This window comes from Pelodiscus sinensis, chromosome 27 (assembly GCF_052426305.1).
Source record: "Pelodiscus sinensis isolate ZL-2025 chromosome 27, ASM5242630v1, whole genome shotgun sequence".
Classification (NCBI taxonomy): domain Eukaryota; kingdom Metazoa; phylum Chordata; order Testudines; family Trionychidae; genus Pelodiscus; species Pelodiscus sinensis.
In genome coordinates this window covers 8,259,937-8,284,912 of record NC_143078.1, presented here as the reverse complement: position 1 = coordinate 8,284,912, position 24,976 = coordinate 8,259,937, and the positions used below count along the sequence as shown (strand labels likewise).

At 47.5% G+C, this 24,976-nt stretch overlaps 1 protein-coding gene and 1 long non-coding RNA gene across 26 annotated transcripts in view; one reads left to right on the top strand and one right to left on the bottom strand.

The window, feature by feature from the left end:
• Positions 1-24,976, top strand: part of NFASC (neurofascin) — a 209,342-nt gene that overhangs the window by 127,179 nt on the left and 57,187 nt on the right. For 15 of the 24 annotated variants that reach the window (XM_089773610.1, XM_089773616.1, XM_089773606.1 and 12 more), the window contains 9 exons: positions 1,276-1,423; positions 3,854-3,978; positions 5,679-5,723; positions 7,064-7,165; positions 7,325-7,522; positions 9,224-9,294; positions 10,775-10,997; positions 16,519-16,634; positions 18,094-18,298. In XM_089773610.1, the coding sequence (XP_089629736.1) occupies positions 1,276-1,423; positions 3,854-3,978; positions 5,679-5,723; positions 7,064-7,165; positions 7,325-7,522; positions 9,224-9,294; positions 10,775-10,997; positions 16,519-16,634; positions 18,094-18,298 (1,233 nt within the window). The remainder of the gene's footprint in view (positions 1-1,275; positions 1,424-3,853; positions 3,979-5,678; positions 5,724-7,063; positions 7,166-7,324; positions 7,523-9,223; positions 9,295-10,774; positions 10,998-16,518; positions 16,635-18,093; positions 18,299-24,976) is intronic. The other 9 variants (XM_089773619.1, XM_089773614.1, XM_089773621.1 and 6 more) reach the window with 3 other exon arrangements.
• Positions 1,421-23,596, bottom strand: LOC149521396 (uncharacterized). Of its 2 annotated transcripts, XR_016347938.1 has the most exons (6): positions 23,459-23,596; positions 14,548-14,708; positions 12,414-12,463; positions 3,734-3,894; positions 2,263-2,355; positions 1,421-1,554 (listed from the first exon to the last, which is right to left on the bottom strand). It is a non-coding gene; the product is annotated as an uncharacterized LOC149521396 (long non-coding RNA). The 2 variants fall into 2 exon arrangements; XR_016347937.1 differs by having other exon boundaries at positions 1,421-2,355.

The following is a 24,976-nucleotide window of genomic DNA, read 5'->3' as shown; positions in this document are numbered from 1 at the left end:
ACTTCATATTTCAAATGTCAAATACAGGAATGGTACATGCACACAAATGGGAAAATCCTATTCAGTAGATGGCAACTTTTCAAATGATACCTTAGACAAAGCATTTTGCAACGTTGCATATTGATATTCATACGCATGTTTCCATAAAGCCCCATGACAGTGTTTCTTACTAAAAAAAAAATTACTTTTCTGTTAAACTATATTAGAACAACTGCCTTACCTTAAAGCCAGGCATTCCTCACTGAGTACAGTGAAGACATAAAAGCAGAACTGGGAGCCATGTAAATTTAGTCTCCAGTAAATGCTTTAAAAGACCAATTTTCAAAGAAGCTTAAAAGAAATCCATAGCAGTTGGGTGCCTGGCTCCATGAAGGATATATTTTTCCTTTAACATTTTGTTTTGTTACATACTTTCACAGCCCATTGTCAGAGACACAAACAGACTGGCAATGGGATTGTCAATCTTAGGAGCTGGAGTACAATTTAACTTTGTTTTTGTAGTTTAATATCACAAAAGGATGTGGTTAGATACCTGAAGATCTGAATGACTGTTTGAAAACTTGATTGCATGTTTTAAACACGGTGAGCTATCTGGAGTATGGAGTATGTCTACACTAAACAGAAAATTGGAACTGCTGTGATCAATCTTCTGGAGTTTGATATAGTGAGTCTAGTTAAGACTCACTAAATTAAACTCAGACGGTGCCCCCATTGACTGCCAGGACTCCTGCTTGTGTGAGGAGTAAAGGAAGCCAACAGGAGCTTTTCCTCCAGCTGTGGGGACAACAGGGAGATGTGAAACAAAGTATGTAGACACCAGCTACGTAATTAATGTAGCTGGAATTGCATAGCTTCATTTGATGTTCCCTATGAGTCTAGACCTGACCAAGTACCAGGTAGATGGCAACAAATAAAAGATGCAGAGCTGTTTTGGCAGGGTCACAGTTCAAGCAGCAATAAAACAGCTGAACAAAGCAAACAGTTTGCCTTGGGTCTTTGCTTTCCTAGTGAAATGCCCTTACTAAAAAATACTGCATTAGATCATTTCAGTGTGCATTAAAGGTGGGAAGCATTGCTGAGGAAGACAGGTGAAGTGATACTAAATTACCCAGCTTATAAGCAAGTACTTGTATGTGTCAGAGACAACCGAGGTTGCTCACCTGCATGGCTTGCAGCAACATTCACATTTGCCTCGACTTGCCGTCTTCGGTTTGGGTGCCAAATAGAGACCCTACAGTTCTATGCCTACAAGTGACTTCTTGTGATTCTTTGCAGACCCAACTAGGATCGTGAACGGGCCAAAAGATCTGATTGTAAAGCGGGGCTCCATGGCTCGGCTAGATTGCCAAATAAAACATGACTCTACATTGAAGCTCACAGTCAGCTGGCTGAAAGATAACACTCCTCTGTACATTGGGAACAGGTAGGTGCACCGCCACGTGATCTTCGGTCCGTAGTGACGTGAGATTTCTGTCTCCCCAGGCAGTGCTACTCTTCGGTCTGTCTTTCTTGAGCTTGTGCCAATGTGGATCACGGTGCGTCTGGTTTCACAGCCTAGACAGCGTTTCCCACATTCAACCGGGAGGGGGGATAATACACATAAAATAACCAGTGTCACTGTCATTCAGGGGTAGGGGATCTTTTTGGGTCAGGGGCTACTGGCCCATGGAAAAATGAGTCAGGGGCCACACAAGTGAGAAACAAAAGAAAAAAGCGCACACCTCCCAGACGTGGCCCCCCATGGTTCCCCTCACACTCCAGCCTCATGGGGGTGGGTGCCAAGGCTCAGGGCTTCCTCCCAGAGCTGAATTAACTCTCTGCTGGGAGCTTGGGGCTAGTGGATTTTTGTGCCCCCTCAGGCTCGGAGGTGGGGCCCCAAATGAGGGATTCAGTGTGTAGGAGGGGGCTGCTGGCGAGCAGGCTGAGAGTGTGGGGTGTGGGCAGGTGGCAGGGTGCAGGAGCAGGCTGGGGATCGGAAGTCTATGTGGGAGGCAGGGTTCAGGAGGGGGCTGGAGGTGTGAAAAGTCGGGGCAGGAGCAGAGGTGTAGGAAGGGACTAAGGGTGCAAGTGTGGAAGAGGGAAGGAGATTGAGGTGCCTACCAATGTTTCCTCTAATCTTTTTCCATTCATTTTGTTATGTGCACCGAGGCATGTGTGACTGCGCTCCACAGCAAAAACCAGAAACCTAGCTGTGGCCGCTCTGCTAATCAGCCGGGAAGCATTTTAATCTCTTCTGAGCAGCCGCACAAATGCATAACTTACAGAGATCACTGGTGCCTTCTGGCCAGCTCCGGAGGCCGTAGATGGCTCCTATAGACAGTGATTCCTGGCCTGCGGGTGCGACGGGGGTGGAGCCTGCAAGGCAGTGCAGGGACAGAGCTTTCCTTCGCTGCCGTGCCCCCAGCCCAGAGGGAGGGCAAACGGCAGCTCACAGAGCCACTTCCTCCCCACTGCTGGGTAAAGCCTTTGGGCCGGATGCAACCATCCACTTGCCTTGATCCAGCCAGCCAGGCTTGGGAGTTCCTCCATCCCCCAGCAGCTAGGGTCGCCAGATAGTTTCACAAAAAATACTGAACATGGCGGGAAAAAAATTGGTTGAGCAAAAAAAAAAAAAAAAAAGCAGCAGGGGAAGATTGTCCCAAGTGGCCTTCTGTCTGAGCAAAACAGAGAATACTGGACATTTTACATATCCAGTGTTTTGTGAGGTTTTTTACAGGGCACGTGGCAACCCTACCAGCAGCAGGGAGCCGGTGCTGGTGCTCCAGCTATGTAGGAAGGGGCCTGATCCTTGGCACTCCCCCACGTGGCTGGAGCACCAGCTTGCCCCGCTGCAGAAGCGGCAGGAGCCTGAGCAAGACGTGTGCTGGAGCCAGATCCAGCCCGTGGGCCGGAGGCTCCCCATCTCTGCTGTACTTCAACATTGTGTGGTGCTGCTATTCTGCAGTGTTCGCACCTTCCATTGGAGACTGACAAGCAGTTTGGAGTTGCTTTGCCAGTTACAGAAGCCTTGCCTCTCAGGACTCATATTTTATAGAGAGTATGTCAAAAAGAATGAAATCATTTTTTTTAAGACTCTCATTAAAACCTCTTGGCTTAATAACTGCAGACTGTTTCCGAGTTAATACTTGTCTGCTTTGATCTACTGTGCTGGTACCATTGCAGCTCCCCTCTCCCTATCTGTCTCCCATCTGGAGAAAAGGAAATGAGCTTTTTTAATCAGGGGACTCAAACTGTTGCTTGGTTAGAGAGAAGAATTTGATTCCATCTCATACCCTGCTATGATTACTTATTCTGCTTAGTATAGTTAGCTGTAGAGCACTAGTGGAGCAGCAGACAGACTTGCCAGGCTGCTGGGCAGGGTGGGAGGGGCCCATCTCTGCACCCCCAGGAGGGGTGGGGCCTCGGCAGGAGGGGCAGGACTGGGGCAAGCCTTCCCAGGCTAGCTCTTCAGCATTGCTGGAAACGCACAGCCTGGGGCTTTGGCCATCACCACTGCCACAGTAGTAACCTGGGAACCTCAGCCCCTTTTAAATTATTGCCCTGCCTTGCCCCCACATTGGCGGGCCTGGGCACTTTAGCGCTTCTGATACCATGGGACTGAGTTCGGTATGACTACCTCGCTAGACGGGCAGGTGCATAATCTGCCGAAACATACCAAAGCCAATAAATGGAACGAAAAGTAGATCCCAGCCCTGAAGAATTTAAAACATGAGTCAAACCCAGCTGGACTTACTCATGCAAATAGTCCTATGGAATCCAGTGGGACTCTTCACACAGGTTAGGATCAAATCCTTCAGCACCAGTACTCTGATTCCCCGCTCTGTGTTTTTGTTATCCATCGTACCCTTTCCAGGATGAAGAAGGAAGACGACGGTCTGATCATCTATGGTGTGGCTGAAAAAGATCAAGGAGATTATACATGCGTGGCCAGTACTGAGCTGGACAAGGACTCCGCTAAAGCATACCTCAAGGTGCTAGGTAACCATTCTTCCACTTGAGTTTACTGCTAACCCCCAAGATTGGATTCTCAAAGAGAACAAAGCAGTGGAACTAAAGGCTTTGGTTTATTAGTGGAGACTGATTTTGAGTGTTAAGTTCTCAGCCAAGCATGGCTAATGTACTCTCAGGGGGTGGTTTTCTGTGAGCTTCTTAAGCAAATTAGCGTAGTGAAAACAGACAGTTTCTACACTGCTCGCTTAATCGGGCTGGGTGAACGCATGCTGTCTGATTTCAAACCTCCTCTAACATTGTGATTGAGTGCGAGTCCTCTGAAGTTTGCATTTGCAATGAACCTTCCCATTCAGCAAATACTGAAAATAAAGGAGTGGAGAGAGAACCCATAAGGAGAAATAAGCCAGTGAAAATCCAATCCAGAGTCCAAGTAGAAAGGAGCAGGAGTGGCAAGAAATGTTTATAGAGCCAAAATGTTCAAACAGGAGATCTGAAACTCAGAGAAGCAAGGCCAGTGCTGGGCAACCTGCGGCCGTTGGGGTTCTACCTACGGACCATGAAACATTTTATTTACTGTTGCCCGTACACAGGGTTGCCAGATTCACCTGGTTTCCCTCCATGTAGTTTTTTCCCCTACCGATATTACTATAGCGACACGTCCGGGGCATGCAACGTGAGATACGTGCTAATTGTACCCAGCATTGCCCATGAGAGCCGTGCGCTCCCTCTGTAGCCAATCAAAGTGCTGCTACGATTCAGTCAAATTGCACCCCCTGCAAATTCTAGGTATGCCAGCACCGTTAGCAAAACTGCCCTATCCCAAGAGAACATCTTGGGATCCATCATGACACTCTTCTGGCCCACTGAGATGGAGGCCACTGATGCGGCCCATTCACTAGCATAGGTTGCCCCCCTCACACAGCTAGGCACCACCAGTTATAGCTGAAGTCAACGGCAATTCAGGCTATTCATGTCCTTTGGAAATTTGGCCCCTTAGTTAGAGAGTGGGGGAGATAGGAAACACCCTATTCCCAGGGGCGGCCCATGGCTATAGGCCGCCTAGGGCACCGCCGCCCGGGGCGCCCGATGATGACATCACGGCCATTGACAGCCCTGCAGGCGGGGGCGCTGATCGCACATTCCGCCTGGGGCACCAGTTGCCGCAGCCGGCCTCAGACGGCTCCTGCCTATTCCTACAGGCTTTGCTCCAACTGGAAGAGGTAATGAATCAGGAGGAGGAATGGATTTAAACTACAAGGGAAATAGGGTTTAAAGACTGGAACTTGGCCATTAGACCTAGTCCCAAACTTTGAACTCTTAGTCCTCACCTGCGAGAAACCTCCTGGAGAGCCTCAAACTGTTGAAATCGATGGTGAACATGTTGCTGGCTCAGGCCCATGGTGCCCTACCACACTCAGCATGTTACAAGGATCCTGCATCCCTGCTCACTCAGCTACATTTGACTTCTGTTTTTTAACAGATAATTGACTGTAAGCTAATTAACTCGTTTGCTTCTCCCGTGTGAAGACAGCACAAGCTGGATTACAGAGGGTCTAGGAGCCCCTGGGGTCTCGAGCTGGGCAGGCTAGAAGTACTGATGCTCACTGGGTCCTACACTGGAAGGAAAATCCTGGTGCCTCTGCAATATTTTTTTTTACTCCATGTCCCTTTGAGCCAAGTTTAATCACTAAACTAACTCTGTTAACAGCCACTGTCTTACCTTGCAGTTATCCAGTCTACTCCAACTAATCGTATGACAGCCTTACCCAAAGGTAATCACCACTAATCCGTTCAGTTTGGTTCACTCCGACCCTGCTTTTATTTGTATGCTTTTTGGTGTGTCTGTTTGGCCTTTTGCAATAACGGCAACTGGAAATGTAGGTCTGGAGGGGCTGGAAAGCCAGAACCTGATTCTCCAAAGCCTGGCATGGTATGTTTCTGAGCGTCATCGCAAATAGCCATGAGCAGAAGGCTTGTTTGTAATAATTGTTTGATTCGGTGTCAAGGTACAGTACGGTATTGCACATGGATAGTTTCACTCACTACTAGCAATGTGGATGTGGCAGGAAATGTGGCTCTGCCACTGATCTGTTGCAACTGTGGCCAAGTCACTGCCTCAGTAAAATGGTCATGAAAATTGTTAATTACTTGCGTGGCCTTTCTGCTTTAATGATTCTCTCTCTCTCAAAGGAAGGTGCCCCAGCAGTATCAAGTCTTGTGATGTGACTTTGGTCTACCAGAACCAACGTAGTTTGGTTTCCTTGTCTTTTTGTCAGTCCATCTTCCCAATAGTATAAAACCCAGTGGTTACGTCTAGACTGGCATGATTTTCCGCAAATGCTTTTAACGGAAAAGTTTTCCGTTAAAAGCATTTGCAGAAGAGAGAGTCTAGATTGGCACGGACGCTTTTCCGCAAAAGCACTTTTTGTGGAAAAGCGTCCATGCCAATCTAGATGCAGTTTTGCCCAAGAAAGCCCCGATCGCCATTTTCGCCATCGGGGCTTTTTTGCGCAAAACAATACCGCGCAAAAAGCATTTGCACAAGAGGGCTTTAGCCCGAACGGGAGCAGCATAGCATTTCCACAAGAAGCACTGATTTCAGACAGTAGGAAGTCAGTGTTCTTGCGGAAATTCAAGCAGCCAGTGTAGACAGCTGGCAAGTTTTTCCGCAAAACAGCTGCCAGTCTAGACGCAGCCAGTGTGTTTTGCCTTTGTTCTATTTGCACACAGCTTTTCTTACATTTTAATATCATATTTTTAAAATCTGCATCCACTTCATTGCGGGGTACCGCTAGCTCCACCCACCTACCCTGAAAAAGCCACCTGCCTTCCCACAAGGGATTCTACTGAAGGGCAGCACAAGGATGCCATGTTTGTTCAGATTAAGAAAATACACTTGTCCTCTAAGAAGGGGGTGGGAACAACTCCTGTCACATGCAGCAGCTCCCCAAACAGCCATCAGTGGCTTTCTCACAGCTGCTCTTCATTTCGGCTGGGACTCCACAAGACACCCAAGACAGTAGGCCTTTAGTTTCCATTGACTTTCAGTGGGGTTTGGGCTCCCAATGCAGAGAGTCTGGGATTGTCAGAGGAGCTGTCACTTTGTCAACAGAACGACCAGAGCGGCCTCGCGACCTGGAGCTGACAGACCTGGCCGAAAGGAGCGTGCGCTTGACGTGGATACCTGGTGATGACAACAACAGCCCAATCACAGGTTGGTGCGCTCTCCCTAACCCCCCACCAGACCAGGCTGAGTTCATCAGACTGTTGTTGTCTTTGATACAGCAACTCTCTTCCTGCAGGGTGGGAAATGCAATGAGTTGAGGGGAACTCCACCACTAATCTAACCTCCCCTGTCTCTCTCCCCCTCTAGATTATATTGTTCAGTTTGAAGAGGACAAGTTCCTGCCTGGGACATGGCACAACCATTCCAGTTACCCAGGGAGCGTGAACTCGGCTGTTTTGCGCCTCTCGCCCTATGTCAACTACCAGTTCCGAGTGATCGCCGTGAATGACGTGGGGAGTAGCCTTCCCAGCCTGCCATCTGAACGGTACCATACCATTGGGGCACGTAAGTACTTTTGGTCTAGTTCCATTTAGCTCACCGTGCTGGCTCTGCTCTCAGGCACGGGGCTGTGTTTGCCACATGGGTTTGGGCTACCATCTGATTTGATGTGACAGGTGAGAGTTGGTTAGAGTTTTATTACAAGCCCATGTTTCCATAAAGCCAACAATCACTCCACCTACCTCAGTGGAGTTAGTCCAGAGATGTGACAGAGCAGAACCTGGTCCATGTGCTGATGGTTAAGGATGAATCTTGATTTATTTGGTTAAGTCCCGTGCACAGAGGCAAAATTCCAATTGAGAGAGTCAAGGTATATAATTTTCTGGTGCAACCTGCATCAAGGGAGACCCTCAAAATAAAGCAAGTTGTCCATGATGCTACGGAAAGAAGGAAAATCCTTCCGCCCCTTACAAGGAGACTTAGAAGCTTCTTTAACAATTTGATCCAAGGGGTATGTCTACACTGCAGCGGGCAGTGTCTGCCCCTGCTGAGGTAGATACAGACACACTACCTCCACTCAAAGCATGCTTAAAAATACGCCGTGTGGACACTGCAGCATGAGCTAGCCTGCTGAGCTCAGACTGAGAAGGCAGGCTCTCAGTGGCAGTGTGGTAAGACCCCCTAGGATCAATGGTAAAAGACCCAAACTGCTAACTCACTCTGCTATTCCCAGGTATTGGCAGAGATCCCAGAACAGTTGGGTATGAGATGCGCTGTTGCACCTCCCCACGTGTGCGGTCAATGCTGCAGGGAAATACACAGCAAGATGATATTTGTGTCACGAGGTGATTATGCGTCTACACTGCACCGTTATTTTGAGATAACTAGCTTTATTTCAAAATAACAATGCGAGCGTCTACACAGCCATTCCGTTATTTCAAAATAATTTAGAAACAACAGACGACTTATTCCGAAATCTGTAAACCTCATTCTATGAAGAATAACGCCTATTCCGAAATCGCTCTTTCGAAATAAGGGGTGTGTAGATGCTCCACTGCTGCTATTTCAAATAGAATGGCCCTGGTGGGGGCTAAGTTATTCCTCCCTAGTGCCTCCTACAGCTCTATGTCGAGATAGCATGTCTACACTGCAGGGAAGCCTCAAAATCAGTCTGAGGCAGGCTTCCCTAATGTAGACGTGCTATTTCAAAATAAGCTATTTCGGAATAACTATTCTGGAATAGCTTATTTTGGAATAGCCATGCAGTGTAGACGTACCCTAAGTCGTTTAGTGAAGCAAACTTGAAGTGCCCATAAAAGTATGTATCCCCTCTAATAGCTGCCTGCTATTAGCTGCCTGCTATTAGCTGCCTGCTATTAGCTGCCTGCTCTGCTCCTTTCAGATTACAGAAGGGCATCCATTGGCTTGTGGATCACTGATCATTGCTTAACGTAAAACTGAACAATAGCACTTCCCACAAAAGACACCCACTAAAAGGTATAAGCCTAGATAGTTGAAAATAACCAAAATCTGTGGCCTGACTTTGAAAAGTGCTGAGAAACCTGCAGCTTTCCACCTTGCATTATCCTGAATGGGAGCCAAGCACTCTGAAAACAAAACACACAAACCCAACCCACACCACACTAGTCAGTGGTCCAATTTTCCCAATCGTTTATTAACAAGTGTCCAGATTTGCACCGTGCATGGCTTTTCACTGCCTGTGTCATTTTTCAACATTGTAAGGAAAGGTTTTGATGTGGATTTCAGGTCCAGAAATCAACCCTACAGGTGTTCAAGGAGCCGGGACTCAAAAAAACAACATGGAGATCACTTGGACAGTGAGTGCAATTTTTTGACTCCCCAGCAGCTGAGGGTGCTGGGGTTTGCAGAATCCTTTAGCTCTAGATTATTTTCTTTCAAGGGCCTTCAATAAAACCTTCAGCTTCTGGCTGCTCTTGAGTCAAGGTTGATCCTGCTTATTCTTTCCCCTTAACCACCAAGGGCTATTAACCATTAGACTGAGGAAAGTCTCACAGGAATGCTAAGATTATTCTCAGAGCACTGGCCCTTTTAAGGTGAGCACATTTAAATCACTCCTCATTGTCTCCCCCTTAGACTCTAGATAGCTGCCAGAAAAATCAAGTCCCATGCAAACTGCCAGAACAATCAAGTCCCATGCAAGTTTGTATAGTGTTTATTTTTTGATAGCACCCCGAAAGACACACTCTGCAGTGCTTGCTAATTAGAAGATCTGAATCTAAGGTTAGGGTTACAGAACATAAGAACAGCCGTACTGGGTCAGACCAAAGGTCCATCTAGCCCAGTAGCCTGTCTGCCGACAGTGGCCAGCACCAGGTGCCCCAGAGGGGGTGGACCGAAGACAGTGACCAAGCGATTTGTCTCCTGCCATCCCTCTCCAGCCTCTGACAAACAGAGGCCAGGGACACCATTTCTATCCCCTGGCTAATAGCCTTTTATGGACCTAACCTCCATGAAATTATCTAGCTTCTCTTTAAACTCTGTTATAGTCCCTACAGAAGCAGGATCATGCTGTAACTTGGGCCAGGTCTACGCTGTGGAGGGGGAAGTTCCACTTAAGGTACGCAACTCCAGCTACATAAATAACGTAGCTGGAGTTGATGTACCTTAAGCCGAGCTTGGTGACATCTCCATGGCAGGCGATCGATGGGAGAAATGCTCCTGTCAACTTCCCTTACTCCTCGTGACAGCAAGGAGTAGCAGTGCCGACCGGGGTACCCTTAGCATTCGATTTAGCTAGCGTTTATTAGACTTGCTAAATCGAACCCTGGAAGATTGATTACGAGAGCATCCATCTGCCAGTAAGTGGAGATCTGACCTTAGAGATGAGCTTGAATCAGTCAGCTCAGAAGAAACAGAAGCTTTGGCTCCAAGTTCTGTTCGTAGGAGTGGAAGCAAAAGAAAAATGTAGATTACACCTGATCTTGAGGGAGCTGCCCCCCTCTTGTCTAAATAATAATTGGAAGCAGTGTTTATCTAATGTTTCCCCTTCAAGTGTCCATGTACACGCTTAACGAACACATTTTCCAGGGTACATAAAGCAATATTCTGAGACTTGCTACTTGAAGGAAGCCTCAAATTAGGATAATTATATAGACATTTTCAAATGACAGATGTTTATTCCTAATACAGCCATACATCCTGCCTGGGATCTACATAGCTGCCATAAGAAATGAAGCCCAAGTCATTGGTAGGAAGAGGGATATAGCGCAGCTTTTTATTCATGCCTATATTGTGCCATAGACGTGAATGTAATAAGTTCTCTTTTTGCCCACTAAGCCGCTGAATGCCACCCAAGCTTACGGGCCCGACCTCAGGTACATAGTGAAGTGGAGGCAAAGGGATACGCGGGAGAGCTGGAGCAACGTGACGGTGAGAACCACAAGGCACGTTGTCTGGAATACACCCATCTACGTGCCCTATGAAATCAAAGTGCAGGCAGAGAACAACTTCGGGAGAGCTCCAGAGCCGGACGTTGTCATCGGCTTTTCAGGGGAAGATTGTGAGTATTTTCCTAGCCGAGGCTATTAAGTAAAAGTTAGCCAAGCTTTCCACGCCCACTGGAGATGGAAGAGCAGCACTGCAGCTCAGGGGGACACCTTTACAGCCATGCTTTCTGTGGCTCAGGAATCCAGTTCCAGGTGACTCCAGAGAGGAGAAGACTCCTCAGGTTCCATCCCTAGCTCAGTCACCAAAATCCCTGTGCGGCTCCAAGCCAAAAGGCTGAACCTCCCTTTGTGCCAACTGGAATTATCTCCCTTCTGGGAGTGAGGCAGGGAGGGCAGAGTTCTGGTTATTCATACCGAAGTCCAAGGTTCTTTAGCCATTGGGTGAAAAGTAGAGCTGGGAACAGCAGTGTTGAACTTACATGGGTGATTGCATGACCCAGAGTTCTGAGGGGGTTTGTGGGGCCAGCTCATCTCTTTTTAGCCAGCCTCACTAGGTTTTTACAGCTAGTACGGGTGTCTGCCTGAGCTGCAGGTAACTCCTTCCTCTGCTCTGAGCCTAGTGCAAATTAATTAAGGGGGTCATCTTGCATGAAATCCTGGATTGAATTGCTGTGCTATGGCTTGAGCTAATATTTAAAAACACACCAGTAACCATAGTGATGTATCTCCTACTCCTTTCTTCTGGGCTGCGGGTTTCAATGCCTGCAACAGACAAGGGCTCTGAACTGTAACAGTCTGCTGTCGGGTTTATTTTTAAAAGACACATTTTAGTTCCATCTCTACTGCACCACATGAGTGGGAGCTGTGAGTTGAAATCCTTGTTCTTGACGCAAAGAACTTGGTATATCTGAAAAGGAGACCCACAGTCTCTGGAAATAGGATCATCTAGAATACAAGGGCCATCTGCCCCTAACTGGACACAATCATGGAACAGGAAATGTGGGGTATTACTGCTCAAGTGACGGTGGAAAATACCCCAAACCCTACAGGCCAGAGCTATGCCTCTTGAAGTTGGTGATTATGGGCAAAAAGAATAGCCAGACAGCAGAGATTATCGCCTTCCTCCCACACTAACAAACATTACTACAGTACTTTGATGCTGCACAGTTGCCAGCTTCCACTTCCTTAAGGTATTTCTCTCCCTTTAAATACCATCATGGGAACTGTGCATTTGGATTCTGCAGGCTCCCAAATGCACCTGTTACATGTTGTTAGAACTACACTAAAGTGAGAGGTTGTCTTGAAGAAAGTATTTCAGCTAACCGCACGTTCTTTAGCTTCATAAGAGACTCTGAGATAGTTATAAAAAACACATGAAACAAAAGTATGAACACTAGACCCTTTACATGCCCCTAGTGAATTACCACATGTAACAGGCTAAACGACTTCTGAGCTTTCTTCATTGCTGCTTCTCTAAAGATGCTAACCTTCAAAGTATTTTAATTTCACTTCCATGTCTCTCTCTTTACCTTCAGCTTGTTTTTCTGTGTGACTTAGTGTGGCAACATCTCCTTTGGACCTAGGAGGAAAGACATAAAACCCAGTGTTAGCCTGAACATTCTTAGTGGACAACACCTTTGTGGGCTAATGTGGCCAGAGTTTATTCAAAGGTTCTCCAGGCACGAAGCTGGGGCTATGTTAACAGTAGCAAATCAGATGTTGGGTTGTGTGGCCATTCTGCAACAAGAGACTTTGTACAACTCAGCCGTTGTAGAGTTAGCTCGGTATACCCAACAACCTTAGGGGCCATCGCAGTTGAGTTGCATCCCTCCTTGGGTGGGTGGGCACACTAGAAAGATCCAATTCTCCTGTGTGTGTAACTAAATGGTGAGGGCAGAAGAGTTTTGTTTGACCTAGCTGCTCTGTGCTAGGTAATGTCTGTACTGATATCTACCCACTTTGTTCCACGGGCTTTTTGACTCTGACACCCTGCAGTGCCAATCGGTGTCAGAGCTGTGCCAACTCGGCATGTCTGACCAGGCACTTTGTACAGCTTACTGCTACAGTCACTCCTGGCTGTTGGGAGGTGTCTTCAACAGATTCAAACTTCCAAGGGACCATTTCACTCCCTCCCCTGGATAGACCCTAGGAATCCTTAGTTATCTGGGCTCATATCTGCACTCAAGGGGAAGGTTGAATTAAAATATGCAACTCCAGCTACATTAATTACATACCTGGAGTTGATGTACTGTGATTCAAGTTTCCCCACCGTCCCCACAGCGGGGGGCCAATGGGAGAAAATACTCCCATCGGCTTCCCTTACTTCTCACAGGAGCAGGAGAACCAGCTGTTGACAGCGGCACCCTCTGAGTTCGAGGATCTACTAGATCTGCTAAATCGAACTCCGGAAGATCGATCACAGCAGTGTCGCTCTTCCCCAGAGTGAAGACGTGGCTTTAGACGTTTTCAAGGAAATGTTAAACATTCACAGATTTCCCATTTCCTCTCCTAGTTCAAAGTGGTCTAGTGAAAAATATTTCTATAAGGGAAAAAATCCCATTAGCCTTTAAGGGCTGCTCCGTCCTTGGTCCTGCATCTTGTCTAACGCTTCACATAACTGAATTCCTCTTGCACAAGTTTTTCACCAGCTGTTTCTTTCGGGCAAACTAAACTTGCCTCTTGCATGTTGGAATGGCCTCTGCTGTTCAGGGAGGGCTTTACTGTGAACTGAGGATCTCTTACTGCCTTGTTCTCCTTTCCACACCCCATAAACTGGTTGTTTTGCGGAGCTGTTTCTGCCGTGAGAAAAGAGACGTTACGTGTTCTGTGTTTGCACCCAGCTCCCCTGTCCTGGTGATTTTTGTGATCTGCTAAGGCATGCATGTTAAATACATAACCACTTAAGATTAAGGCTAGATCACCATGATAATCCTTTTTAGTTTGACCTTTGGCATAAGGAACTGCATCTAGCTTGTATTCAATAATTTTCAGCAGAGATTTTCAACAGCAACCAGGGATTGGGGGGTCTCTCACTTGACACCTTTGAAGGAACCTGATTGTCAGAGGACAGGTGTGTTCCACCCTTTCTAAGCCTCCCACTTTTAGATCCAATCAGGCATCACTTTTGAAACCCTTCGCCAGGGTGTCCAATACTCCAGTGGGGTGGGTACAATAATTTCAAAGGCCTATTCTAGCAGAAATCCGACGTTCTTGTTCAAGCTACAGTGAACTCAAAGCTCTGTCCATTTTTTACCCTCCGTACACCTAGATGATTGGGTGTGTAAGCAAAGGGTCGCTCTGCTGTTGGGTGGAGGGGTAGTGGTCATTCCTCCCCGTCTGAGTCTCATCACATCAGAGTCACTGCCTGGTATCGGGGAATTGGTCAATCTGGGGCAGTGCCTGACCCTTTGGGGCTGGCAGCACACCCAGCAGCCTATGGATGTAGGCCCTCGGGCAAGGTGGAGCAGCAAGTAGTCTTAGCTCTGGCAGACAAGTACCAGCTTCTTGGCCTATGCTATGGTAGGGAGGCTGCCACCCTTGGGGTTGACAGGAGGGAGTCTAGGCCCTACTCCGGTGGAAGGAATGTTCTGTCACTAGTTCAGAGGGGAACCAGTCTAGCACCCATGGGCTACTTCCTGCTACCCCCTTTATTTGGTACCTCACCTCCTGGATGTCTTCGGTCTCCCTCGGGTAAATAGGCAGCAGCAGTCCTAGCAGCAACTCTGCAGATGTGATCAAGCCCAGGCTCAAGGCTCCCTCCGGCTCAGCAGTGTTGTCAGAGGCTGCAGCAAGCACAGGCATGAGCAATCAATTGTGCTGGGGGCCTATGGCATAAAATTGAAGTCACCATGGGCTGCACATTTCAACTATATCAGTGGAAAGGGTGCAGGGCTTGGGATGGAGTGGGAGTGCAGGAAGGGGTTCTGACATGGGGCAGGGAGTTGTGGGACGGGGTACAAGGTGCAGACTCTGGCTAGGAAGTGCTTACCACAGGCAGCTGCCAGCCTGCAGCGCCATGGGGCACTCAGGCAGACTAACTGCCTGCCATGCCCCCACACCATTCCCCACAGTGGCAAAGGGCCATGGCAGGCAGGCAGCCTGCCTGAGTGCCTCTCTGTACTGTGGTCCAGACAGAAATGTTAGACGGGTTGGATCCAGCCCCTGGGTCATAATTTGCAATGCTTACTGGTTAACTGGACGATCTAGAGCAGCCCTGGATGGGATGGTGGGCCGAATGGCAGGACCGAAGTTAAAATGGCTAAACCATTTTAATATCCCTTGTGCACACTTTGATCAACTCCTCAGCTGAGGTGCAAATCTGAGTAACTCCACTGGCTTCAGTGAAGCCATGCCAAGTCACACCAGCTGGGAATCTGGCTCCTTGGCTGTGTCTAGGCTAGCCAGTTTTTCCGGAAAATCAGCCGCTTTTCCAGAAAAACTTGCCAGCTGTCTACACTGGCCGCTTGAATTTCCGCAAAAGCACTGACTTCCTACTGTAAGAAATCAGTGCTTCTTGCGGAAATACTATGCTGCTCCCATTCAGGCAAACGTCCCTTTTGCGCAAAAGGGCCATTGTAGACAGCTCAGATTTGTTTTCCACAAAAAAACCCTGATCGTGAAAATGGCGATCGGGGCTTTTTTGCGGAAAAGCGCGTCTAGATTGGCACGGACGCTTTTCCGCAAAAGCGTCCGTGCCAATCTAGACGCTCTGTTCCGAAAATGCTTTTAACAGAAAACTTTTCCGTTAAAAGCATTTCCGGAAAATCATACCAATCTAGACGCAGCCCTAGTGTTTCATCAGGGTTGAACATAAACAATTGACCTTTTCATAATCTAAGATGCCTAAGATTAGCAAGACCTTGTGTAGTGAGGAAATAATTCCTCGTACCTGGCAAATGGACAGATACTAGCACATCATAGACATGTTTTAAAGTACACGGCTTAGAAAGTTGGCTGTGTTGTCTGATGATTAGAGTAGAAGCGTCTGACTAGAGATTCTTGGACTGAATTCCCAGCTCTGCCATTAACTTTGTGGGGAGAGGGGCAGGGAGCTGGAGTGGATTTTCACCGCTGTGCCTGGAATATGTAATACTTCATTCACAGCTCCCTGCTAGGGCAGGAGGATACTTTGAGATCTTCAGATGAAAGGTGTTAGGGAGATAAATAATACATTCTGGATTTTGATTTCCTGGTTTTGTGATGTGTGTATATTTACTGCATGGCAGTGAGACACCAATTCATCCCTGGAGCAACTTAAGTAGTTTATCCAAGAACTCTAGAATTTGCCTGCACTTGTATTATGTGGCATCAGCTGCAAAAATCCTTTAGTGTGACAGGATTGTGACTTTATGTTGAGATAACTGCACAAGCGAGCGCCAGTCTTCCTGCAAATACTAACACCTAGACAGAACTGCTCCTGAATGCCACAAGATGGCAGCAGGGGTGTTTGTGAATCTGATATTTACTCCAGGATGCCTGTGGAATGCAAAGCAAAATGCCCCAAAATGGCCTAGCTGGCATCGCAGAAGGCAAACACTGGAACACCCAAATGTCAGAAGAGACGGGGAGAAGATGACTGGGGGGATTTTTAAAAGTGCCTAATCTACACTTTGCTTTATATTCCTGAATGCTTAGATCCCAAGGCTGCCCCCACTGATATTAGGCTGAAAGTTATAAACAGCACAGCAGTTGGTCTCCAATGGAACCGAGTATACCCGGATACCATCCAGGGACAACTTAAGGAATACAGAGTGAGCAAAACCAAATTGTTTGGACACTGCCTATTAATACAGCTAACCTTGCTCACAAACAGTGACCTGGTGATGTGACCAGGATGCAGTGGGGATGACACAAAACAGTCAGCTGGGTCTAAACTTTGGGTGTCCTCATTATGTGGGCACACTAGTGATCACACCTAGCCACTCTGGAAGAATATCTGATTATTGAAGGCTAGAGAAATTTCCAGGCATTAAACAAACATTAGCCTGGGTAACAAGAGCTACTGAGATCATATTTGTAGGGACTGATTTAGGGTCAGATGCTGCTCCCATTGAACTTCAATGACAGAACTCAAAAGATTTAAATGACTGCAGGACTGGAATGAGACTTAGTTCTGCAAATGCAAACACACACAGCCTAATGTGTGCTACTGATTAGAATCGTTGTTCTTATCTCCAGGAGATATTCTCTGTTTGGGGGGCCTGCATGTTTGACTAATGGCTATGGAAACAGCATTACTTTTCTCCACCCATAAAGGTGGTACCTGCTAAGCAGGATTGAGGATTGCTGCTGCTTGAATTATACCTAAACAACAAGACAACACCTGTCTCTCTAGCATGGTTAATTTACAACCTCTCATCATTATGCAGCCTACATAGTTTTGTGGGGGGAGGCAGGGAGGAGGAGAAAGGAACCCTCCAATACAAATCACTGATTTTTGTGTCATCCCTAATGTACACACCATCTGTTTTAATATATGCTATCTGGATTTGATGCAAACAAGATTTAAAACAAACCATACTAATTGAAAACTAAAGTACAAAGATAAACATGCTGTTTTTTGTATCAAATGTATGCACTGCTAATAATTCTCGCGTGTGCCAGTTGGATTCCCTGATCACAAGCAGCAAAAGTCTTGACTTAATCAAAAGTGGGATAGAACTTTTGACAATTTATCAAGAATACAGGTTGGTAACATTCTGTACATGGTCATGCTTCTCAAATCCAAGAATCCACTTTTCATAGAAAATCCTTTGGATTCTGCCTTCATTCCCGTGACTCTCTTGTATACCATTGTGTATCTATTTTCAGTCTCAAATCTGTTTAGATATGTTACAGCATCTTTTCAAGTTCAGATGAAGTTGTGGCTGGACAAACTTAAGCCTCTTCTTTTCTTTATAGTTAAAACTAAGTCATCTGGAGAGGTAATGCTCTCTGCCTAGAGCTCTGAAGGTGGAAAGCCAGAACTGTTAGGTTCTATCCTGAGCTCCAAGCTGACTGTGACCTTGGGCAAATCATTTAGCTTGACTGGATTTCAGTTTTGCATCTGTAAAATGGGAATAATAATACTGACCTACTTCTCGGGCACTTATGAAGCTTAATTAATATTTCTAAAGCGCTTTAAGAAGCAAAGAATTGTTGTGCTTTATTAATGAAAACCAATCGTGCCTGAATGGGAAAAGCTTCACTTGCCATACGTATTTCTTGAAGGCCTATTTCTGGAGAGAAAGTAGTTTGCTGAAGAACCTGTGGGTCTCCAAAAAAAGGCAGTCTGTGGGTTTTGTTGGAGATCGACCACGGGGCATAGTGTCCCGGCTGTTTCCTTACAGCAACTACAAACTGGAGATGGTTGTAGTCAATGGAAGAGGAGATGGGCCTCGGAGTGAAATTAAGGAGTTCACAACACCTGAAGGAGGTAGGTTCTTCTGGAATTTTTGCAGGCATATACTGTTATATGCTATGTGCACATGCTAGGAAAACTCTGCCCTAGAGTACAGACCTAGAGCTTTAAAATTCCTCCTGCCCTGTATGCCAACTTCTATAGAATGACATCTTGTTTTAAAAGGAACAGAACTACCTGTGCAGGACAAGTGAAGCTCTAAGACTCCAAAGCTGTCCCTTAGCATTTCTCAGCCTGGAACACATCTTTCTGTAGTTCCTAATGGTAGAGGTACCCATAGAATCCTTGAACCAGAGTTAGAAGGGACCATACGGGTGACCTAAGAGGCAGGATTTGAGGTCTAAACCATCTGAGACAGATGGCTCTCTAGCCTCCTTTTGAAAATCTCCAGCGAAGAAGCTTCCACAACCTCCTGAGGGAGTCTGTTCCCTTGTCCTGCTGCAGTTTAGATGGAGGACACTTCCTGAGATTTAATCTAAATCCACTTATGCTGTAATGTGAAGTGACTGCCTCTTGCCCTGCCCTCCGTCAAAAGAACAACTTTGCTGCATCTTGTGTGTCAGGCTTTCAGATATCTGAAGACCACTGTCATGTGTCCCCCTTTCTCTCTCTTCCAAAAGAAAGTTCCCTCAGCCTTTGCTCATGCATCTGGCATTGTCCCTTTGATCATCTGTCACTTGCTACTGCATCCTTTTCCATTTCTCTACATCCACAGTGGTGGCCAAAATTGGACACAGAACTTCAGCTGAGACCTAACGAAGGCTGAGCAGAGGGGTGTTGCCAACTCCCAGGACTTGCCTGCTAAAATATCAAGTCAAGCCCTTAGTTCTTTTTATTTGTAAACTCAAAACAACTTTTAGAAGGGCTTTAATGCTTATGAAGAGAGGATGGGTTGACTTCCCTGGAGCCTGAAATGCAACCTAAGGCCAGGTCTACAATAGACCTGGAAGGTCAGGTAGAGGTAAAATACATAGATGGAGTTGGCTCACCTTAAGGGTGTGTCTAGACTACATGCCTCCGTCGATGGAGGCATGTAGATTAGACAGATAGGCAAAGGGAAATTAAGCCGCGATTTAAATAATCACAGCTTCATTTAAATTTACATGGCTGCTGCGCTGAGCCGACAAACAGCTAATCAGCTGTTTGTCGGCTCAGCGCGTTAGTCTGGACGCTCCCCTGTCGAAATGAAAGCCTTTTATCGACATCCCCCTTATGCCTTGTAGGATGAGGTTTACGGGGGATGTCGATAAAAGGCTTTGATTTCGACAGGGGAGCGTCCAGATTAGCACGCTGAGCCGACAAACAGCTGATCAGCTGTTTGTCGGCTCAGCGCAGCAGCCATTTAAATTTAAATGAAGCCGTGATTATTTAAATCGCGGCTTCATTTCCCTTTGCCAAATAAACAGATCTACATGGCTCCATCGACGGAGCCATGTAGTTTAGACGTACCCTACGCTAACGCTGGCACTGTCTTCTCCTGTCAGCTTCCCTTACTCCTCACAACTGCTAGGAGTACTGCTGCTGACTGGGGCCACCCTCAGCATTTGATTTAGCAGGTCTTAACTAGACTGCTAAATCAAACTCCAGAAGATTGATCTCTAGTATGGCAAGCGAAGACGTGATCTAAAATTGTGTTGTTTTATCCAGAGCAGCACATCAGACTCATATTGAAGTTGTGATCCACCACAACTCCCTGATCCTTATCAGCAGTGCTGTTGAAAAGCTAGTTACCTCCTATTCTATATTTGTTTTTTCTTCCCCAGGGGTAGCACACAACACTTGTCGTCACTGAATTTCATTTTGTTTATAGCTCAGTTATAAAGAGCCCTCTGAATTTTAGTTCCATCCTCCTAAGCACTGCCATTCCCCCTTAGCTTTTTGTCATCTGCAGATTTGATCAGCATGCTCTCTTCTCCTACATCCAGGTCATTTATCAATGTTAAACACCCTGTACCCAGAACAGATCCCTGTGAAATACCATCTGAGACATCCCTTCAATCCAAAATCATTCCATTCATAGTTACTCCGCTAGATGGAGAATTAGTTAGTCCTGAAAAATTACTCCCAACACACACCATCCATGGATGCACCTATACCAGAGTGTGTCTTACTCCTAATTAGTTTAATCCATGTTAGAAATGGATTAAACTGGTTCAGAGTAAGATCATCCACATGGATCCACTCATGCAACTGACAAAGTGGGTCTTTGCCCACAAAAGCTTACGCTCCAATACATCTGTTAATCTATAAGGTGCCATAGGACTCCTTGTCGCTCACACATGGAGTTACTCTGGAATAGATAATCCACTTGTTAATTTACACTGGACAAGCCCTTAGTTCTTTTTATTTGTAAACTAAACAACTTTAGAAGGCCCTTCAAGTTTCCGCTGGAGCACTGGACTGCCCACGCCAGGCAGTACTAAAAGCTGGCTGCCTTTGGCCCCGCCCCTTCTAGGAGTGTGTAGCCTGGGCCTCCCCACCTTGCCCATGGAGGCTGTCATCTCTGCTGCCTTATTACATCCCAGTCTCTGGCTCCCGCCAGCACATCGGTCCAGTAAAGTGCAGTTAGTTTCAAACTTACTGTTTAAAAATATTCTTTTGATCCCTAAAGGGGACACTACTTTGGAGCGGACCCAAAATACCAGTCACCCCAGCCTTGAGTATCTAACTCAAACGATTATACAAGAAAAGACAGACAAGAGTTGTTAAATGGTCAGCTTGATCCCACATACTTAAGAATTCTGAGTCTATATAGAAGGTTCTTAGCAGTAAGGGTGAGTTTGCTGGCTTGCAAGTCCCTCAGGAATGCATCCAAGGTTTGGATGGGTCCATTAAGTCCTCTGTTCAGAGCTTCCATTTGTAAAGAATTACGGCAGAGTTGCAAAGCAAGAATGAGGACAAAATGGAGAAGATGCAGTTGCCTTTTTATAGCCTTTGTGGTATAGCTTGTGCAGCCTCCGCCCCAAACAAGCTCACAGTACGTGGGCACTGGAAGGCCCTTGTGTCCCCTGTCCACAGGCATGTCCCTTCAAGTCCTGCTGACTCATGGCCATAGCCCCTGTCTTTTCAGTGAATTCACTGTAACCCTGATTGTCCTTGACAGGAAATTAAGCAGGCTACATCCTGCTGATGACAATCTGTCTGGGGGATGGGAGGAAATCACCCAGAAAAGCACAAGTTTGTGGTATCAGTGTGTGATATTTCTCACTCACAATGCAAAGGTGAGACACAGAATAGGATCGTCCTTAGCAAATTACAACTTTTCCATTGGTACCTTACAAAAGTGGTGCACAACCTGTGTCCGGTAGGCCACGTGTGGCCCATGAGACATTTTGTTTCCTGATCCCCACACGCAGACTTGCCAGAGACTCCTGGTTTCCAGCCACGTTGGTTTTTTCCTACTGGTTTTACTAAAGTGACACACAGAGTCAGGGCATGGAAAGGGAGGTTGACTATGAGCCATGCGCTCCCTCTGCAGCCAAATCAGCCCCCCCCCCCCAAATTCTAGGTGCACAAGCGCAGTTAGCAAACTGCCCTATTCCAGGAGACTGTCTTGTGGCCCACTGAGCGGAAGGAGGGCTGCTCGTGCGACCTGCTCACTAGCCTAGGTTGCCCATCCCTGCCTTACAAGGCTTATCTGGTCATATTCATTGCCATTTTCTAATATGACAACCTGTCAGCTAGATTCCATACAGCCTCCCACACTGGTCCTGCCACGAGGGCAGGGGACTGGACTTGATGACCTCTCGAGGTCCCTTCCAGTTCTAGCGTTCTATGATCTCTCGCCCTGTGTAGCAAGGGAGGAAGGAGGAGAGTCTCTGATCTTAAACTGGCTTGAAAACAAGAAAACCATTTCCTGAAAAACGGAAGTGGTTTCCCTCCTATTGCCCTCCCTCCTCAAAATGGAGCCAGTCCCAAACCCTGGATGCACTGGGGCACATTTATACTTACTGGGAGATTCACCCTCCAGAGTTCAATCTTCTGGCATTTGATTTAGCGGGTCTAATATAGGCCCATAAATTGAATGCTGAGGGCAGCTCTACTGGTGTCCTGTACTCAGATGTAAGGGAAGCTAATGGGCACGGATGCCACCAATGCTTGGTTTAAAGCAAGCCCAATCCAGCTATACAGTATACATAGCTGGAGTTGTGTGCCTTAAGCTGACCTGCCTGGTCTAGTGTAGACCAGGCATAAGAGGCTTCCCATTGCCTGGAATGGGCTTGGGTCAGGCCCTGGGCTCTCCTGCAGCCAAAGATGGGCAGTCATAGGGGTCTAGAGGAGTGAGACGATGGGCTGAAAACCCAGGAGGCACCGGGGAACCTTGAGTGTGTCCAGGCTCAAGTCACTCGCCTCCTCCTCTACAGGGAGGGCTGCAGCTCACTGACAATGGGGGGAGAAGGGCAGGCCAGTCCTCAGCAAGCCACCCACACCCCCAGCTCTGCCAATGGTCCCCGCTCCTTACACACAACCCCTGTTCCCCCTCCTTGCTATTCCTGGCCTGAGCTTCCCACCCCGTGCCCCTCCCTTCTAACCCACCAACCTATGGTACATCGGTCCTGGGCTCTCCAAACTTCAAGAACTGCCAGCTCAGCCTTGGCTTGCAGCTCCTCCCCTTAGCATTATAGGCGCAGGCCTCACCGGAGCTAGTAATAGTCTCATCGGAGCGGACGCTGTTAGCTGTGGTGAGTTACAGATTCTGCAGCACCATGAAATGCAGGTGTCCCTCTGTGGGATGGAGCTTCTGTGAGGCTGACACACACCTCTCAGGGTTTGCATGGGCAGTACCACGCTCAGGGCATGGGGCAGAAGCAGGACAGCCGTTCTCTCGGCCTCCGACATGCTCTGACCTGCTGTGACGGGTGCTGACAGAGCAGCCTCCAGCTCAGCCTTGGCGGTGAGCTCCAGCAGTAGCCCCTTTGCACACCCCATGGAGGAGAGAAGCAGCATTGTTAAGCTTTTCCATTTAATTACAAGTTGGGCCAGTAAAAGCTCAGAAATGCTCTACTGCTTGGTGGTTAGGCGCCTGCCCGCCAAGTGGGGAGACCCTGCTTCAGCCCTTCTCTCTGCCTGTTCAGAACAGCTTTGAAAAAGGAGCTGCTTCCACTAACTAGTCCATGGGCCAAAAGAAGACGCATTTGCCAGAAGCCCTGTATGGTCTAGGGTTTGGGTACTCACCTGGGATTCTAGGCATGCTGCTCTTGTCCCTCTTTTACTGAAGGAGGCAAAAAGGTTTGATTAGCAAGCTTCTGTCTAGGATAGTTTCAGACGGGAACCTACCAGGTTCTATGCACTATATTAACAGCTAGGCCTTTCAAGGCTACTGCCCCACTGTGCTATTTAGTGACTGGGCGGCTGAGGAGGTGGGGATTAAATACCAAGTGTCAGTGATTGGGAGCAGGTGGAAGCTGTGAACCCGCCCCTCACACACACACACACACACCTGTTTTCACTCTAGGCTTACGCCAGGGACTGCCCTGGAGTTTCTGAGTGAGGAAGGGATGCAGCATCAGAGGGGTTCGTGATCAACTCCCCAGTGAAACAGGAAAACAGCCTGGCCCAAAAGGCCAATAAGCCCAGCAGTAGCAGACTTTTACTTTGGATCTGTGAGCAAGCCCCAACAGGTGTCAGAGACGCACAAAGCCTGCATTTCTGTGTAAGGGCGAACTAGGCTAGCGGCAGGCCTTGGGTGCTGTTGCTGGTGCAAATTTGGAGTCACAGCTCCCTTCTAGCAAAAGTCAGATGCAAACAGAGAGCTAGACTGGCTTGAGAACAGGTGTACACGATGGAGACCCAGTGGTCTCGGTATGGTTGGGGGGGAGTGGGGAATAGATTCTCCCCTGAGCTGGGAACTCCAGCAGCATTTTGGTTGGAGGTGCAGAGAGCACAGAGGCAGCAGGCACACAATGCAGAGCGACAGAGTGAACAGTGTGGGCTCAGTGCCTGCCACAGACACACAACCCAGCAGTTGTGGGATCCAGTCAAGGGCAAGCTCAGTCCACAGGGCAGACAGGCTACTCCCACCTTCTGTGGACTGGTTCTGTGCCTAAGTCCCAGGCTTAGCCACCGCTGTGATCCGCAGAACCCTGCTGGGCTGCCACCCGGGTCTAGTGGTACCTCAATTGGGTTGGCATGTGAGTTCCCTCAGGGCAGGTGTTTCTGTTGCTGAACACACAATGGCTACGTCTACACTGGCATGATTTTCCGGAAATGCTTTTAACGGAAAAGTTTTCCGTTAAAAGCATTTTCGGAAAAGCACGTCTAGGTTGGCAGGACGCTTTTCCGCAAAAGCACTTTTTGCGGAAAAGTGTCCGTGCCAATCTAGACTCGCTTTTCCACAAAAAAGCCCCGATCGCCATTTTCGCGATCAGGGCTTTTTTGCGGAAATCAAATCTCTGCTGTCTACACTGCCCTTTTGCGCAAATGTTTTTCGGAAAAAGACTTTTGCCCGAACGGGAGCAGCATTGTATTTCCGCAAAAGCACTGACAATCTTACATGAGATCGTCAGTGCTTTTGCGGAAATTCAAGTGGCCAGTCTAGACACAGCCACCCTGCTGCTGGACTCTGAGCACCAGCTGCCTGAGTCCCAGGCCAATTCTCAAACCAGGCGCTACCCTGCCCATCTTCCCTGCAGGACTCAATCGAGCAGGCAGGCTTAGTGGCTGCTTAACTCCACACAAGTGAGAGGGGTGGAG